This window comes from Panthera pardus, unplaced genomic scaffold (genome assembly GCF_024362965.1).
Source record: "Panthera pardus isolate Hobbes unplaced genomic scaffold, ASM2436296v1 HiC_scaffold_27, whole genome shotgun sequence".
NCBI lineage: Eukaryota > Metazoa > Chordata > Mammalia > Carnivora > Felidae > Panthera > Panthera pardus.
In genome coordinates, this window is record NW_026526843.1 from 69,095,538 (window position 1) to 69,110,063 (window position 14,526).

The window sequence follows — 14,526 nt, forward strand, 5'->3', positions numbered from 1 at the left end:
CTGAGAGATTATGCACACACAACTGGGTGTAGTGAATGGAAATGCAGGCCACCAGGCAGGTGGGTGCCCTGGGCTCCTCCCTGCCTGCCTCTCCCCACCAATGACACTGGCTCTGGAGGCCTCTCATCAGCCCCAAAACCCCCTCCCACTCACTTCCCACACCAGAGCTTCGTCTGCATTTCTCTACGCAGGTGTGCAAGGGGGTGTCACAATCTCAGCCTAGGCTGTGCCCAAGTAGGTAAAAGTGCATGTGGGTAGACTGCTGGAAGGAGCTGGGCAGGCAGAGGTGGCATGCGTCCCTGCTGTCATGTGGGGGGTGGAGACTACCTAGGGGTTGGAGAAGAAAGCATGAAAAGAGGAAATATTGAAGGCTCCTGAGCAATCAAGCCTAGGAAACCAAAGGAACAGCACTCACCTGGAGTCTCTGGAGACCGCGAGGATGATGTTCTTGCCCTCTAAGAAGGACCTTAAGACTGCCCTGGAGGTCTTTGCTGTTTTTCAGTGGCCCCTAAGTGTCTTCCTTATTGGTGAGTCTTCAGCCTTTGGTAGGGTGACCAACTGCCCTGGTATGCCTGGGACTGAGGGGTTTTAGGGTTTAGCAGGATTTTGAATGCCAAAACCCGGGTCGTCCCAGGCATTGCCTGACATGCCTGGTGGTGGTACTCATGGAATCTCTGAGTGTATATGAGTGTGTGTATGTGTGTGTGTGTGTGTGCGCGCATAGAGGTGTGTGCCTATGCAAGGGTGCATATGCGTGTGTGCAAGCGAGCCTTGATGCAGACGTGAATGGGGAGCTCTCCTGGGTCTACGCTGGGGCATGCCGGGCATGTTTTGGGAAGATGTGGAGCAGTTTCACTGAGGCTAGTCAAGGAAAAGGACTTAGCTGCAAAAGGACTTAGCTGTTCATGAACCACCAGTGGGGAATAGCAGCCTGGTGGCAGACGAAGGCTCTGAAAACCTCTTGTCCAGAGCAATTCATCCATTTATCCAGCCATTTTTCCCGCTACTATCTATACCACAAACACTTTGTGAGTTACTTAGATGCTGGCCACTGTATTCTAGGTGCTGAAGCAAAGCATCCCTGTGGGAGGGGGAGGGGCTGGGAAAAAATTCTCAGTTGTCAGGTGGTTTAAGTGAGTACTAGCTGGAGGCAAGGGTGTGAACCAAATGACCTTGTAAGATATCTGGGAAGTACTGCAGGTAGGCCTTGAGAGTCCGGGGCTTGCCAGTGAATAGGGAGCGTGGGCTAGAGGACAGGCAATGGGAGGCTAGGAGGCCTGCCTGGGGTGGGCACCAGGACCCTTCTGTGCTGAAAAGAGCAGTGTTAACCTAGGAATGATTAGCAATCAGAGCAGGAAGAGACCAGCAGAAATAAATTCATATGTATTAGGTAATTTGTACCTGGTATTTTCACACCTATTTCTTCATTTTAGCCTCACACCAGCTTCATGATGTAGAAGCTATTATTATGCATAATAATACTATATATATATAATGCACATATATATTTACATAATATATATAGTATTATATATTACATAGTATTACATATTGTTATATATTATAATTATATATAATTATAAATTATATATTCATTATATTATATAATATCAAATATTATATAATAATCATTATATTGTAATGTATTATATATTATATATTAATATATAATATATAATTATATAACTAGTTATATATTAATTAATATTAATATTATAATTATATATTATTATATATAATATATACTATTATATATAGTGTAGTATTATATATAGTAATATATATTATATATATATAATATATACATATATATTATGTATGTGTGGCTATTGGTGTGTGTGTGTATATATATATGTATATATATATATACACATTGGCATATATATATATATATATATATATAGGTATATATATACCAATAGCCACACATACATAATAAGCGCTAATACTCATATTAGCTAACATTAATTGCACCCTTTTATCGCGTCAGGCACTGTTCTAAGCACCTTATGTGTCAAATAATCTCCATTGTACAGATGAGGAAGCTGAGGTACATGTAGTGTAAGTGGTCTGTCCAAGATCACACAGCTTAGGAAGCAGAGTAACTGGCCTGGGAATTGAGCCCACAAGGGCCTGATTCCAGCTTAGGAATTCCTTTCCCTACCTCTTGCCTCAGCTCACTCAATGCTGATTGGGAGGTTGGATCTGGATGTGTCCCTGGAGCACATGCTAGTCCAGGGTGCAGTCTAATTCATAATTGCCTCATTTAAAATTTCTGGTAACTGCCCATTCATAATCTTTGCCCATTTTTTTTCTGTTGAATGAGTTGACTCTTGAACTAGGAGAACTAGGAACTAGGTGAAGAAGGAGCAGTGTTCAGGGCAGAGAGTGGGTGACACATGACAAGGCTACGATGAGGGAGAGCAACAAAGCATTCAAGGAGCTGACAGTGGTTAAGTGGGATGAGGGGCAAGAGACACAGAACTGATGCCCAATCCATATCGAGTGAATGAATGGGAGACAGAAGAAAGAGGATACTGGAGAAGCAGGCAGTTTGGGGATGATGGTGCAGGGCATTTTAAACTAAGGAATAGGGTTTGGACTTTTTCCTGAGGGCCATGTGGAGCCATGATAGGGTTTGGCACAGGACAACAGCATCAGATTTGTGTTTTCAAGAGATCACTATAGCTCTGTGTAGCAAATTGGTTATAGGAAGAGGCTGTTGAAATCATCCAGGTGAGAGATGGTAGTGATTCATACCAGACCAGTAGTAATTGGGATGGACACAAGAGGGGAAAAAAAGGAGAGATTTGAGAAATTGGAACAGAATTAATAAGGCTTGATGATCAGAAGATATGGGCAAGAGAAACGGAAAAGGCAAGACAGAGGGCTTAGGGCCCAGTTTGAGGTGGAGCAGAGGAGGCTGAAGGAGGTGTGTGACAGAAAGGGAGATGAGTGCAGAGGGCAAACTGTCCCAGAGAGGTCTTAATTAGAGTCTGTCTGTGGGACATACAGAGAGGTAGTATGGAACAGGCAGGAGGGCTCTAGGCCTGGGCCTTAGGAAATGTGGGTTCCAGCACTCCCACTTCCCTTGCTAGCTCACATGGGGTGGGTGGAGCAAATGGCCCCTTGGAACCTTCCAAGCTCTTCACTCTGTTCATGGAATCATATCCCTTTGGACCCTAAAGGCCTTGAGAGAAGACCCTCACAATAAGTCTATGAGGAAGATAAGGCAGACATTGGTAGTGTAATTCCCACTTGGCAGATGAAGTTCAGTGACTAGTCTGAGAGCAGACTCATGGTAAATGGCAGAGCCAGGATTCATCTCACTGTCAGGGCACTCTACCTGAGGCCACATTGCCTCACAAGATGTCCCCAACACCATCTGGGTTGAGCAAAGCCCAAGGGAAACAGGGAGGTGTCCTCTGGACTAGACCCATGACTCTATTTCTTGAAAGGTCCAATAGTTTTATAAGGAGTATATCAAAAGCTAAAAACTGCTGGCCTTTGTTTCACCCTTACATCTGTTCCCTAGAGGTAGCCATTTTCAGCTTTGTTAGCTTTTTCTTCTGGTATTTATCTCCACGTGTCTACATTTTACTGTTTAAAATGTCTAAATATTGCTAGTTTCTGATTTAACAACTTTAGATATTGTCACTGACTTTCTAATATGGAAGATGAGAATTTGGTTCTATACACTATTGCTAGATCTGTCCATTTCCTTCATCCTTCCGAGATTGTTGTAGCACAGGTTTGGTTAAATGCCTGACTATGACTAGGAATATCCCTAGGTGAGCCATTTAGTGTACTGAGAGTATATTTCCTTTCCTGTACAATTTTCTGTTTCTCTGGAACTTACAATTGCCTCATTTTAAATTTCTTTTATGCTCTATTAGCTATCTATTAGTTACACCAATTCATCTTCAAACTCTCCACAGACATATTAATCTCTCAATATCAGTGAACACATCAGGAATCTGTAAGGTCCTCTCCCATCCCCCATTGTTTATTTCCTTGAGGATATTGTTGCTGGAGCCCAGCATCTTCCTGTTACAATCTGGTCTTACGCATAGCTCTCACCTCCAGGGCCCTTGAGGTACCTTGGGTGCATAATTTAAGAAGGTGCTCACTCTCTGGGTTGTGCAAGTATTCAGTCAGTACTTGCCTGACCCTGAGAGTGTCTTCTTAAATTTTGTGTCCTAAGCACCTTGCTTGCCTCATCCTAGCCCTGGCCCTGGTCAGTTCTTCCTCCGTTGGCTCCTTTTTTTCCTGGATCCCATGCCTTCCTCTGTCTTGGTTTACTCTCTTACCTTGATGGACCACATACATCCTCCAGTAGTTTCCTGAGAAACAGACATGGGAGATAAACTCTCTGAGACTATATGTCTGAGATGGTCCTTATTCTTTCATACTGGATTCACAATTTGGCTGCATATAGAATGTCTTAGCTGTGTCTACTATAAGTGTCTGAGTTTAGAGTCTCTTCGGTTCAATTTTTCAGAGAATAGTCCTCCCATTGTCCAATGGTGTAGGGGCGGGGATGGGACCTGGGGTTCTAACTACTTCTTTGATAGACTTTCAATCAAGCCTTGTGCCTCACAGTGCTTTTTGTCACATCTAATGACTCCAAATTATGAGTCTTTCCTATATTTTCTACAACAAACAGGCTTGCTCTTGTAGCCATTCCCCTTGCAGGTAACTAGGTTTCAGCTTTCTTTCCTTGAAATCACTTACTCCTTCCTTCAACTACTTTCAAGCATGCAAACATTTTGCTGGTATCTCTTGTCCACTCTTGTTGGTATCTCTCTAATTCTTTTTCTTCTTGCAGATCTATACTTTTTAAAACATTCTTATGGTAACTTTAGCGAGGCCTTGGCAAGGAGTCAAGATAGAAACTTGTGGGACACCTGGGTGGCTCAGTCAGTTAAGCATCTGACTTCAGCTCAGGTCATGATCTCACAGCTTGTGGGTTTGAGCCCTGCATCAGGCTCTGTGTTGACAACTCAGAGCCTGGAGCTTGCTTCAAATTCTGTGCCTCCCTCTCTCTCTGCCCTTCCCCCGCTCACACTCTCTTTCTCTCTCTCAAAAATAAATAAACATTAAAAAAAAGATAAAAACTTGTGTTCAATCTGCCATGTCCAGTTGGAAGTGTTTTTTGTATTTTCTAACCTTTATTTTGACCCACTTTCTCTCACACAGCCTCATTCACAGCTGTTTTAAAAACTGAGTCTGGGGGCGCCTGGGTGGCTCAGTCGGTTGAGCGTCCGACTTCGGCTCAGGTCATGATCTCACGGTCTGTGAGTTCGAGCCCCGCGTCGGGCTCTGTGCCGACAGCTCAGAGCCCGGAGCCTGTTTCGGATTCTGTGTCTCCCTCTCTCTCTGACCCTCCCCCATTCATGCTGTGTCTCTCTCTGTCTCAAAAGTAAATAAATGTTAAAAAAATTTAAAAAAAAAAAAAAAACAAAACTGAGTCTGGTAATAATTCTAAGTGAGTGCGGCTCCCTAGGACTCATCTCCATTAAGTCTCTCCTAATTACTCTACCTTACAGTGCTCCTGTCTTACTGGAGCTTGACACAGTCCAGTATCTGATTCTGTCCCACCTTGCCCTTTCCTTTGTTTCTCGTTTGTGAACTTGTGTACTCCCAACCTGGCTGATACTGGGTCTTCTCTTTCTCTTGTATTCCCTCCACCGATGCCTCACAGAGAAGATCTGGAGAAGAAAATGTGAGTTGGAGGAAAACTGCTCCTGGCTCTATTGTCCCAGGACTCCCAACCTCTAGTACTTGGATCAATGTGACCCATCGTTGGCTCCCTGACATTGAACACAGCCCAGAGCAGTGCTGGAGTAGGTCCTGGGGAGTAGAGGGCTTACTGCATGGACCACAGCTGGAGAGGAAAACATCTGTTTTTCCAGACCTGAAGCAGGTTCCCAAGGACAGAGAGGAGATGGAGGGCTGGGGACGTGGGCACAGAGACCATGTGCTAAGGAGAGGAAGCAAGAGCACTGAGTGAGCATGTGGGCAGAGTGTGTGTGACCTTGAGGTGGAGAGACCCCAAGAGGGAGGGCAAGTGTGAAGGACTGTTCATAATTCATTAACTCTGGGCTGGGCTTCCCTGCAGTAATCAACGTAATCTTTGTCAACCTGTACCTGGTGGCGTTCACATCGTACTGGCCGGTCACTGTGCTCATTCTCACCTGGCTGGCTTATGACTGGAAGACCCCCGAGCGAGGTAGGGGCCCCCCTGGGGGCTGCGTTGCTACCTGCCACAGGCTTTTTCCTCTTCTCTTATTATAGTTCTAAGAGACTCTGGCCAATTCCCGAGAAGTCCTCAAGCCTGTCCCTACCTGGCTTAGAGAAGCTGAGGGAAGGGGGTCTTTTTAAAAGTGCTAGAAAGGCCCAGATCAGAACTGGAGTAGGTTAGGGGAAAGGCAGCTAATAAAGCAGAAATGCAGGCCTGTCCTAAATTGGCCCGAATGTGACATAGCCCATCCTGATTGTCACAAGGCCAGGAAACAGTAGGGGGTGAGGGGCCCCCCTATGGCTCCTTGACAAGGGCTCTGAAGAAGACAGTGGGGGTGGGGAAAACTTGGCTACATTGGCTCCTTTTTCAGGTGGCCGCCGGGTTACCTCTGTGAGGAATTGGCGCCTGTGGAAACACTACTGTGATTACTTCCCCCTCAGGGTAAGTAGCCCCAGATTCCCACTTGGGTCCCAGGCCCAGCCCCAACTCCAATGCCAGTGGTTGGGCCAGGGTGGAGGTTGGGGGCATCATTCCCATTGAGGCCCACATGAATTATGCCCCCTGGAGCTGTGTGTTACCCAACCTGTGTGGCTGGACACAGCAGCCTTTTCCCCTTCCAGGTCTCTGGCCATAAAGAGGAATACTCTTCCTTGGCTATGTGCCTTCTGACTCCACTTTCCTCTACAGCTGTTGAAGACTCATGATATCTCCCCCAGCCACAACTATATCCTTGTCTGCCATCCTCATGGGGTCTTGTCCCACTCGTGGTTTGGCCAGTTTGCCACAAACGGCTTATGCTTCTCCAAGATCTTTCCTGGTATCACCCCTTATGTTCTCACACTGGGAGCCTTTTTCTGGGTGCCGTTGCTCAGAGACTATGTCATGTCTTCAGGTGAGTTGGCTCCTAGGACGTAAAGCCAAAGGAAACATGGTTCCTTAAGGGAGAAGTGTTGGGGGAATGGGTGAGAGCAAGGCCAACTCAGTGATCCTCTCTGGTCTTAAAAAGCTACCTAAGGCTCACCTGCCTGACGTGAGGCTCTCCCCTCTTTGAAGATGTAGGGAGGAAAGTTAGGAGGTGTGGGAAGTGGCCAATCAGCTTTTGGCATTTTCTGCCTACCAGGGACCTGCTCTGTGAGCCAATCCTCCATGGACTTTCTGCTTACCCACAGAGGCACAGGCAACATGCTGATTGTGGTGGTTGGTGGCCTGGCTGAGTGCAAATACAGCCTTCCAGGCTCTACCACCCTGGTCTTGAAGAACCGAACTGGCTTTGTACGCATGGCCCTTCGGCATGGGTAAGGACACCTCTGGTCCAGAATGGGCAGAAGGGCTCCAAAAGCCTAGCAGGGAAGGAGCAAGGGGTTTTGAAGAAATTATATCCAAAAAGGGAGGTAGAAAGTTGCTTCTGTGTTGGAGTAGAGCCTGGGCCATGTCCTGGAGGCATTTCTGCTTATGAAGAAAGGCTAGAGGGCTAGCCCTGAGCTGCTCTGCCTCACACGAGCCTCTCATCTGGGCCAGTACCTATACGAAAGTACCTCGACAAAAGGCTGTAGCCTCATGTCAGAGAGAACCAACATTACTGTCTGGGTTAAAGGGAGGAAAGCTAAATGAGATGGCCCTTGGGTCTTATCTTCTAGTGTTTCAGACCTGTGGGTTCACAGGAGGGTCTGGGACTTGCTTCCTTTAGCTTACTGATATTTTGCCCCTACAGGCAGCCTGGGGTAGACAGTGGGGCCCTCACACTTAGTCTGGACGTAGGCCCAGCTAAGTTAGGTGCTGAGAAACCTATAGGGAGACCTAGGGACCACTGGTAGCACATCTGGCTTTCAGCAGGGTACCTACCTTTCTGGCCATCAAAGTATATGCCTTTCCTCTGCAGAGTGCCTCTAATCCCTGCCTATGCCTTTGGGGAGGCAGACCTCTACAGTCAGCACATTTTCACTCCTGGGGGCTTGGTGAATCGATTCCAGAAGTGGTTCCAGAGTATGGTACACATCTACCCTTGTGCTTTCTATGGACGTGGCTTCACTGAGAACTCCTGGGGCTTACTGCCCTATGCTCAGCCTGTAACCACCATTGGTGAGTGAGCCTTTCCACTGGCAGCCACATCTAGGATATAGGCTCCAGTTCTGAGGCTGAGCCTTGGGTTTGGCTGTGTCTGGAGGCAGAGAGGCTGGCCAGGATAAGGGGCATGGTTGCAGTAAGGGTGGGGAGAAACTGGGCATGAGGGCCGAGGCCCATTCTAAGGAGTGAGCTGTTCTGATGCTTTCCCCTTTTCCTTCTCTGTCTCCTCTGGCAGTTGGGAAGCCTCTACCACTGCCCAAGATTGAGAACCCGAGCCAGGAGACTGTGGCTAAATACCACGCACTCTATACTGATGCCCTACGCAAACTGTTTGACCAGCATAAGACCAAGTTTGGCATCTCAGAGACCCAGGAACTGGTGATAGTTTGACAGACATCCAGCAGCTTCTCAGCCTGGAACCTGTGAAATAGGACAAAAGTCACCTATGGGCCTCCTGTTCCCGATTTGGCCAGACCTCAATATGAGGCGGGGCTGTCCATTTGGCTGTTCTCTAGACCCCTCTTCTTCCTCCATCTCTCTCCTCCTTCCAGCACTTCTCTGATTTTTCCTTGTGATTACAAGGGAAATAGTCCCAAAGCTCAGGGAAAGCCCTAAGAGAGAAGTACCCCGAGGTTTCCCATGCTCACTCAGCATCAGTACTGAGGAAAATAATGGACAGAATAAAAAGCTTTTCTTCTGAAACTCATTGTGCCCCAAGTAGTCTGTTTTAAGGGCCTAGGATCCCTGATCATGGCTTTGCTTCTCTAGCTCTCACGCAGCCCCATCTCCTGGCATCGAGACTCCTACAGGACTGGGTGCCTTGAGATCCTGTGTGCTTGGAGTTCAGACTCCACCACCCTCAAGCCATAGGACATGGAACAATCTGTCATCTCTGGGCCTGAGTTTCCTCATCTGTAGGATGAAGAATCCCTCCCCTGCTTACCTCAGAGGCCATTGGGAAGATCAAATGATACTGAATGTGATTGAACTTTGGAAATTGGACAGCTATACGAAATTATTCTCCTCCAGTTATTTTGCCCATTTCCTATCCTTGAGCAAACTATGCCCTAAATTCCATGGCATCTGAATGTTTAAAAGAGCATTTACAGTGTAAGATCTTGTCAACAGCCCTTCGGAAGTTTAAGTAACCTTTCTAGTTGGGCATTATTCCTTAAGCATTGGTCTCCTCATCTGCAAAATGGGATGATACATCATGGGGGGCTGGAGGCTGGATCTACCCAAGCTGTTATGGGCTCAGGCATGAAATATCCATTACAGATACCACAGTGTCAAGCTAAGGGTAACTCTGTGCTGTGTCTCTGCCTCGGGACGATGTTCCTTTCTTTGTAGGACCTCTGGCTTACTGGACAGGCAATTACAGGAAAAGACCTAAGGTGTTAGGGATGGGGAATGTGTGATCTGATGCACAGAGAGGATGTGGGATGTTGGGACAGGAAATTCAGACCTCCTTCCTTCTGTTGCCTCCTCTGACATGAGTGCCTTGGTCCTTCCCCTAGCTCATGTGTGGCAACGCTTGCAAAGAAGCACCTAGCATATAGGTAGTGCTTAAGTCTATTTCAAGAATGGGGAAAAAGCTTTATTTGCAAAGAATGAACCATTAATTTACACAAACTTACATCCCAGTTTATATACATTATATATAGTTTATGTACATAGTATCTCACACTGGATGGTGACCCCCCAAAGCAGCACTGGGCCTGCTCCAGGCCAATCTCCCCATGAAGCCCACCCTCCACCCCTAGTGGAAGTTTTTTGAATAAAGAAATGACACACCCCAAGTCCTCTTAGAGGGAGCCCTGACATGAATTAAAAGAAAGAGTCTGGTTCCTTCTTTGTGCTTACATGGCCTAGGGGAGCCTCTAGGCTGGGAGGTGGGGGATGAGGCAGTTCCAGGGCAGCCTCAGGACATCCTGGTATTAGGCCAGTGGAGAGCCTTTCAGTCCAGAGGCTGGAGCAGGGAAAATGAATGCCTTGGGGGAAGAGTTCTGACAAAGGCTACATCTACTCTTTTCCCTGCCTGGCCAGGATCCTGAAGGGGGCCAAGTACTTCTAGTCTGAAGTCTGTGGGTAGAAGAAAGAAGGGGTTCCGTGTGGGACAGGGACTGCTCCACCCCCTTGCTCTTTTGTGTCAGCAGGTCAGGGCTCCTTCACCTTGGGTAGGTCACCTTCCACCTCTGGGCCTCTGTTTCTAGCTCTAAATTTCTCTGAATCTATTTGCACCCACCGGAAGTTATAGGAAACACATGTACTTGCACATGGATTGAAGTCTTTGTTCACCTCCAGGGTTCTTAACCCTTTCCTACTCAGGAAAAGAGATTTGGCTCAGGATGGATGAAGGGGGACCTAAGGCCAAGACTACATTTCCCAAGGAGCCAGTAGCTGAACAGCCCCCCAAAGCTATCTTTTATGCCAGCTTTGGCTGTTGAACCCCAAGTAGCTGGCAAAGGCCCCTGCCATGCAATTCTCTTTCAAACCTCTGCCATCTGCTCACTCACAAATGTCCTCGTCCCATCATCCACACTAGCCTTGGCCCTCTGGTGAACTCACATCAGCAGAATTCCAGACTATAAATCTATTTCCACATCCTCTTACTAGTAAATTGCTTCACCACTTTGCCAATGACTGCTGCAACTGGGCTCCCCAGCTATCTGTTGCTTCCTTCATCACCTCCCTCCCTCTAGGGTTCCTTTTGGGGCTTCACAATGAATAAAGCGTCCTGTGCAAATCCTCTTCCCCCTATAATCCCCTCTATGTCTGGAGAATAGAATGGGTTTCACAATGTCCTTTAGGGGTACAATTAGGAAGCCTTCTCCTTCTCTCTCCTCACACACATCCTCTCGGGTCTTTCCTCCATTAGGACAGATCCTGGTAGACAGAGCTCTCTGTGGTATGGTAGAAAGACATAAGGAATCATTTAGTAGCTGTGGGAAGTGGACCAGCTCCTATAAACTGTCTATAGGATAACCAATGGAAGACCTCACCTGCAGCAGGGGCTGGATACATGATAGGTGGCTGGATTACCAGGTGAGTGGAAAAACATGAGGGGTACAGTTCTGTTGGTACTAGAGGCCTGCTGCTTAGACATGGTACCAAGACAATTCTTCTGAGCTCTCATAAGAGCTCTATGGCTGATGGCTATTTCCCAAGGAAATGGCCTACTCTTTTTCCATGAAGCCCCTGGCAGCCAAAAGAACATCAAGGAATTGCCATCAAGGAATGGGAATGAGCATTCCTGGGTTTCTCTTAGGGACGCTGAAGGATTTGGGGTCCTCATTCCCATTTTTATTGGTTCTTTCTAGACCACAAATACAACGCAATGGTGTAGCACCATGGAACAGCTTTGGAGTCTGACCTGGCTGAGATCCTGGTCAAAGCACGTAACTTCTCTGAGCCTTGTCTAAATGATGGGAGTTATAGTATCATCGAAGGACATAATAAGAAAGTACTTTCCAAACTTTAAGGAGAGGTTCCCTTCAGTTCTTGCTATAACTGAGGACTGTCTAAGGCACTTTAGAGGAGCCTGGGCCAGACACATGCCTACAGTTTGCCCTACTTGGGGTTGTAAGGCTCTCATTAGCAACCAGATGATGGTGTCATAGCCCACCACCTCTTACCCTGACCCTTGAAGGGCCAAGCACTGTAGTTGTTTGGAAAGGGAAGGTACAGCTGAGAAATGAGTCCCTGTTCTTGGGGGGTTTCCATTGCCTGAAGGGCTTTATCCCCAATCTCTCCAAAGGGAAACTTGTTTCAGGAGCAGAGGTAGCAGACTATACAAGATTGGCCCTCCCCAGCTTTGGACTAGACCCCGAATCCAGAAACTGGATTCCAGTCTGGAATCCAGACTGGTCCCAGGCAGTTAGAAATAAGGCCTTTGAATGGTCCCACTCTATGATTCAGTGGGAAACTTGGGGTGGGGGGGGAAGGGTCTTTGGACCTGGGTACAGGGCAGAGCTTTGCCCAGTGCCTAGATGCTGGCTTCTCTTGAGCTTGGATTCAGGGAAGCAGCACTGGAATCCATGGTGACTCTGCTGTGGCTTTTCTAAAGCCAGAGTGAAGAAAGGTGGGTCAGTAGGGCATCAGGTGCTGCCCTTTTGGATAAGGCCTAGGTTAATGACCACTTGGGTTGCAGCTAACTTGAAAAAACCCCACTGTCCTCTCCTCTTTCTTGCCCTTTTGGGGTCATGCAGAAAAGTTCTGCCTTGTTGATGCCCAGGGGCAGGCTAGTGTTTGGGAGTTTTTGTAGACTATCATGGAAGCTAAATATTAGAATTTGAAGGGACTCCTGGAGGCCATCCAGTCCAACCCATTGCCCCCAGACACAACTTGACTAGATGAATATTTGTGTTGCTTAATAAACGGGAAAGTCTCTTTATGCCCAGGTCATCTAAAGAGTATCCCAGACTTGAATAAGCACAGGTCCCAGGTTAGGCACCTGTCTCAGACAGAGGTAGGCTCTGTGGAGAAAGAAGACAGGAGTTCTGGTCAGGCTGGGAAAGAGAACAATTGGAAAGGGAGCCAGAGATTTTTCTGAGCGTGGAGTGTGGCTGTAAACAAAGTGAAAGACGTGTGGCCCCCAGTATGCCTTCAGGTTCTTAGGCAGGCTGGTTTCTGGCCATTTTCTGCAACTGCTCCAAGAGCAAACCTCCTGTCCCCAAAGCCCAGTGAGTTGCCGCAAAGTGGCTCTCAGCCTGAGTGGGAAGAGCACTCTGACCCTCTGGCAGGCTGTGGCGCAGAGCAGCAAGGATGCTTCCACTGCTGAGGATGCCCTGCTTGGCAGGTTTCTCCTTCAGTCTCTGCCTCAAGCACATGCCTTTCCCCTCCCTGCCTCTGTGCTCTGGCTTCAGCACTCTGCTCTCATCCCACAATTGCCCCTAGCCCTACCCAAGAGAGGAACAGCAGCCCCTTAGGCTCAGAGGTTTGCCCCCCACTCCCCGCAGTCTGGCGTACACCTTTGCTTTCTCTTGCCTGCTGCCCTGGAACCCCACTTTAGTGCAAGAAACAATAAAACTTTGACAATAGGGACCTTGAGGTTGAAGAGTCACGCCAGGAGCCAGTGAACATGAAGCCAAGGAAGAAGGTCCTGCTTCATGCAAACTCTGGGGCTCTATCAACTGTCCTGTTAACTCAAGGCCGTTCTGGAAAGTCAAGCAGGCCTTGTCATCCTGGAGTCACTGGGGAATAAATAGCACTGGGGTATTTGTCTCTGGCTGCAACACCCATATACCTCACTCCACAGCAGCATGTAGAGGTTCTGGGAGTCCTGGCTCCCAAACCTGGGGCAGGGGCAAGAGCAGGGGCAAAACAGAGGGCAGGGGAAATCTAGGACGCAGGGGCCTCGCCCAGCCTGATGGCCCCAAAGAAGGTGGTGTGCTTGCTCATATTGATAGAGATGTCAGCATGCACCATCTTCACGGCAATCTTCTGCCGGGCTTTGAGGAGGCAGACGCCGGCGGTGTAACAAGTGTTGTAGTTGGTCTTCCCTGTCTCGATGCTGCGGGTGCACTGAAGGAAGGGTTTCTCGTCCACCACCACCTCATAGCTGGCAAAGTCAGTGAAGTTGATGTAGTATACCTGGGTGAGAGGCAACGAGAAGGGATTGGGGGAGAGAGGAAAGAGAGGGTGGGGCCCTTCCCTACGACAACAGACAGGACTGTCTCAGATGAGCTGCGAGCACACCTCATGAAGGGGGCAGTGCCACTGAGGGCATGTTAGTTGGTCAACAGGAAAGGCAAGATGATGGGCTTATACACGGTGCTTCCCTCACTCCATGGGGCTTCGGTGGCTGAGCAAATCTTTTTTCAATAGCACACGGGCTGTAAACTCTGTGAGGGCAGGAACCATGCCCTTATCACCCCTCTGCCTCCCCCTAACCCCTCCCCTGCCCTCTGCCCTCCTCAGCTCTGGCATGAAGCACAGTGCTCTGCACACAGTAGGTGCTCAGTTGGAGCTACAGACAAATGAATACAAATTAACTGCCAAATTCAAGCCCCAAGGGCTATTTGTGGCTGAACTTAGAAGTCACTGATTCCCCAGACAGGGTGGAGTAACAACCTGCCATTCCTTAGGCTCTTTAAGGATGGCCACTCACTCAGCTTGTGGCGCCCCCTCCCCGTGACTGGATTTTTCTCACTGGTTTTGACAGTTGCCTCTTGGCCCCCTGATGATTAAGGAAACATCCAGAGAGTTGGAGTGCTATC

The 14,526-nt window shown here is 48.0% G+C and overlaps 2 protein-coding genes across 7 annotated transcripts in view; one reads left to right on the top strand and one right to left on the bottom strand.

The window, feature by feature from the left end:
- Positions 1-333: 333 nt before the first annotated feature.
- On the top strand, positions 334-9,010 carry AWAT2 (acyl-CoA wax alcohol acyltransferase 2). Of its 2 annotated transcripts, XM_019428605.2 has the most exons (8): positions 334-527; positions 5,705-5,725; positions 6,122-6,232; positions 6,615-6,685; positions 6,932-7,136; positions 7,365-7,539; positions 8,124-8,323; positions 8,544-9,010. In XM_019428605.2, exons 1-8 carry the CDS (start codon positions 440-442, stop codon positions 8,696-8,698), a joined length of 1,026 nt encoding a protein of 341 aa, XP_019284150.1. In that variant the 5' UTR covers positions 334-439; the 3' UTR covers positions 8,699-9,010. The 2 variants fall into 2 exon arrangements, with proteins under 2 accessions (XP_019284150.1, XP_019284151.1); XM_019428606.2 differs by lacking the exon at positions 5,705-5,725 and having other exon boundaries at positions 337-527.
- Positions 9,011-9,876: 866 nt separating this feature from the next.
- The window catches only part of EDA (ectodysplasin A), a 458,277-nt gene continuing 453,627 nt past the window's right edge, over positions 9,877-14,526 (bottom strand). For all 5 annotated transcript variants that reach the window (XM_019428602.2, XM_019428601.2, XM_019428603.2 and 2 more), the window contains exon 8: positions 9,877-13,900. In XM_019428602.2, coding sequence (XP_019284147.1) covers positions 13,649-13,900 — 252 coding nt within the window. In that variant the 3' untranslated portion in view covers positions 9,877-13,648. The remainder of the gene's footprint in view (positions 13,901-14,526) is intronic.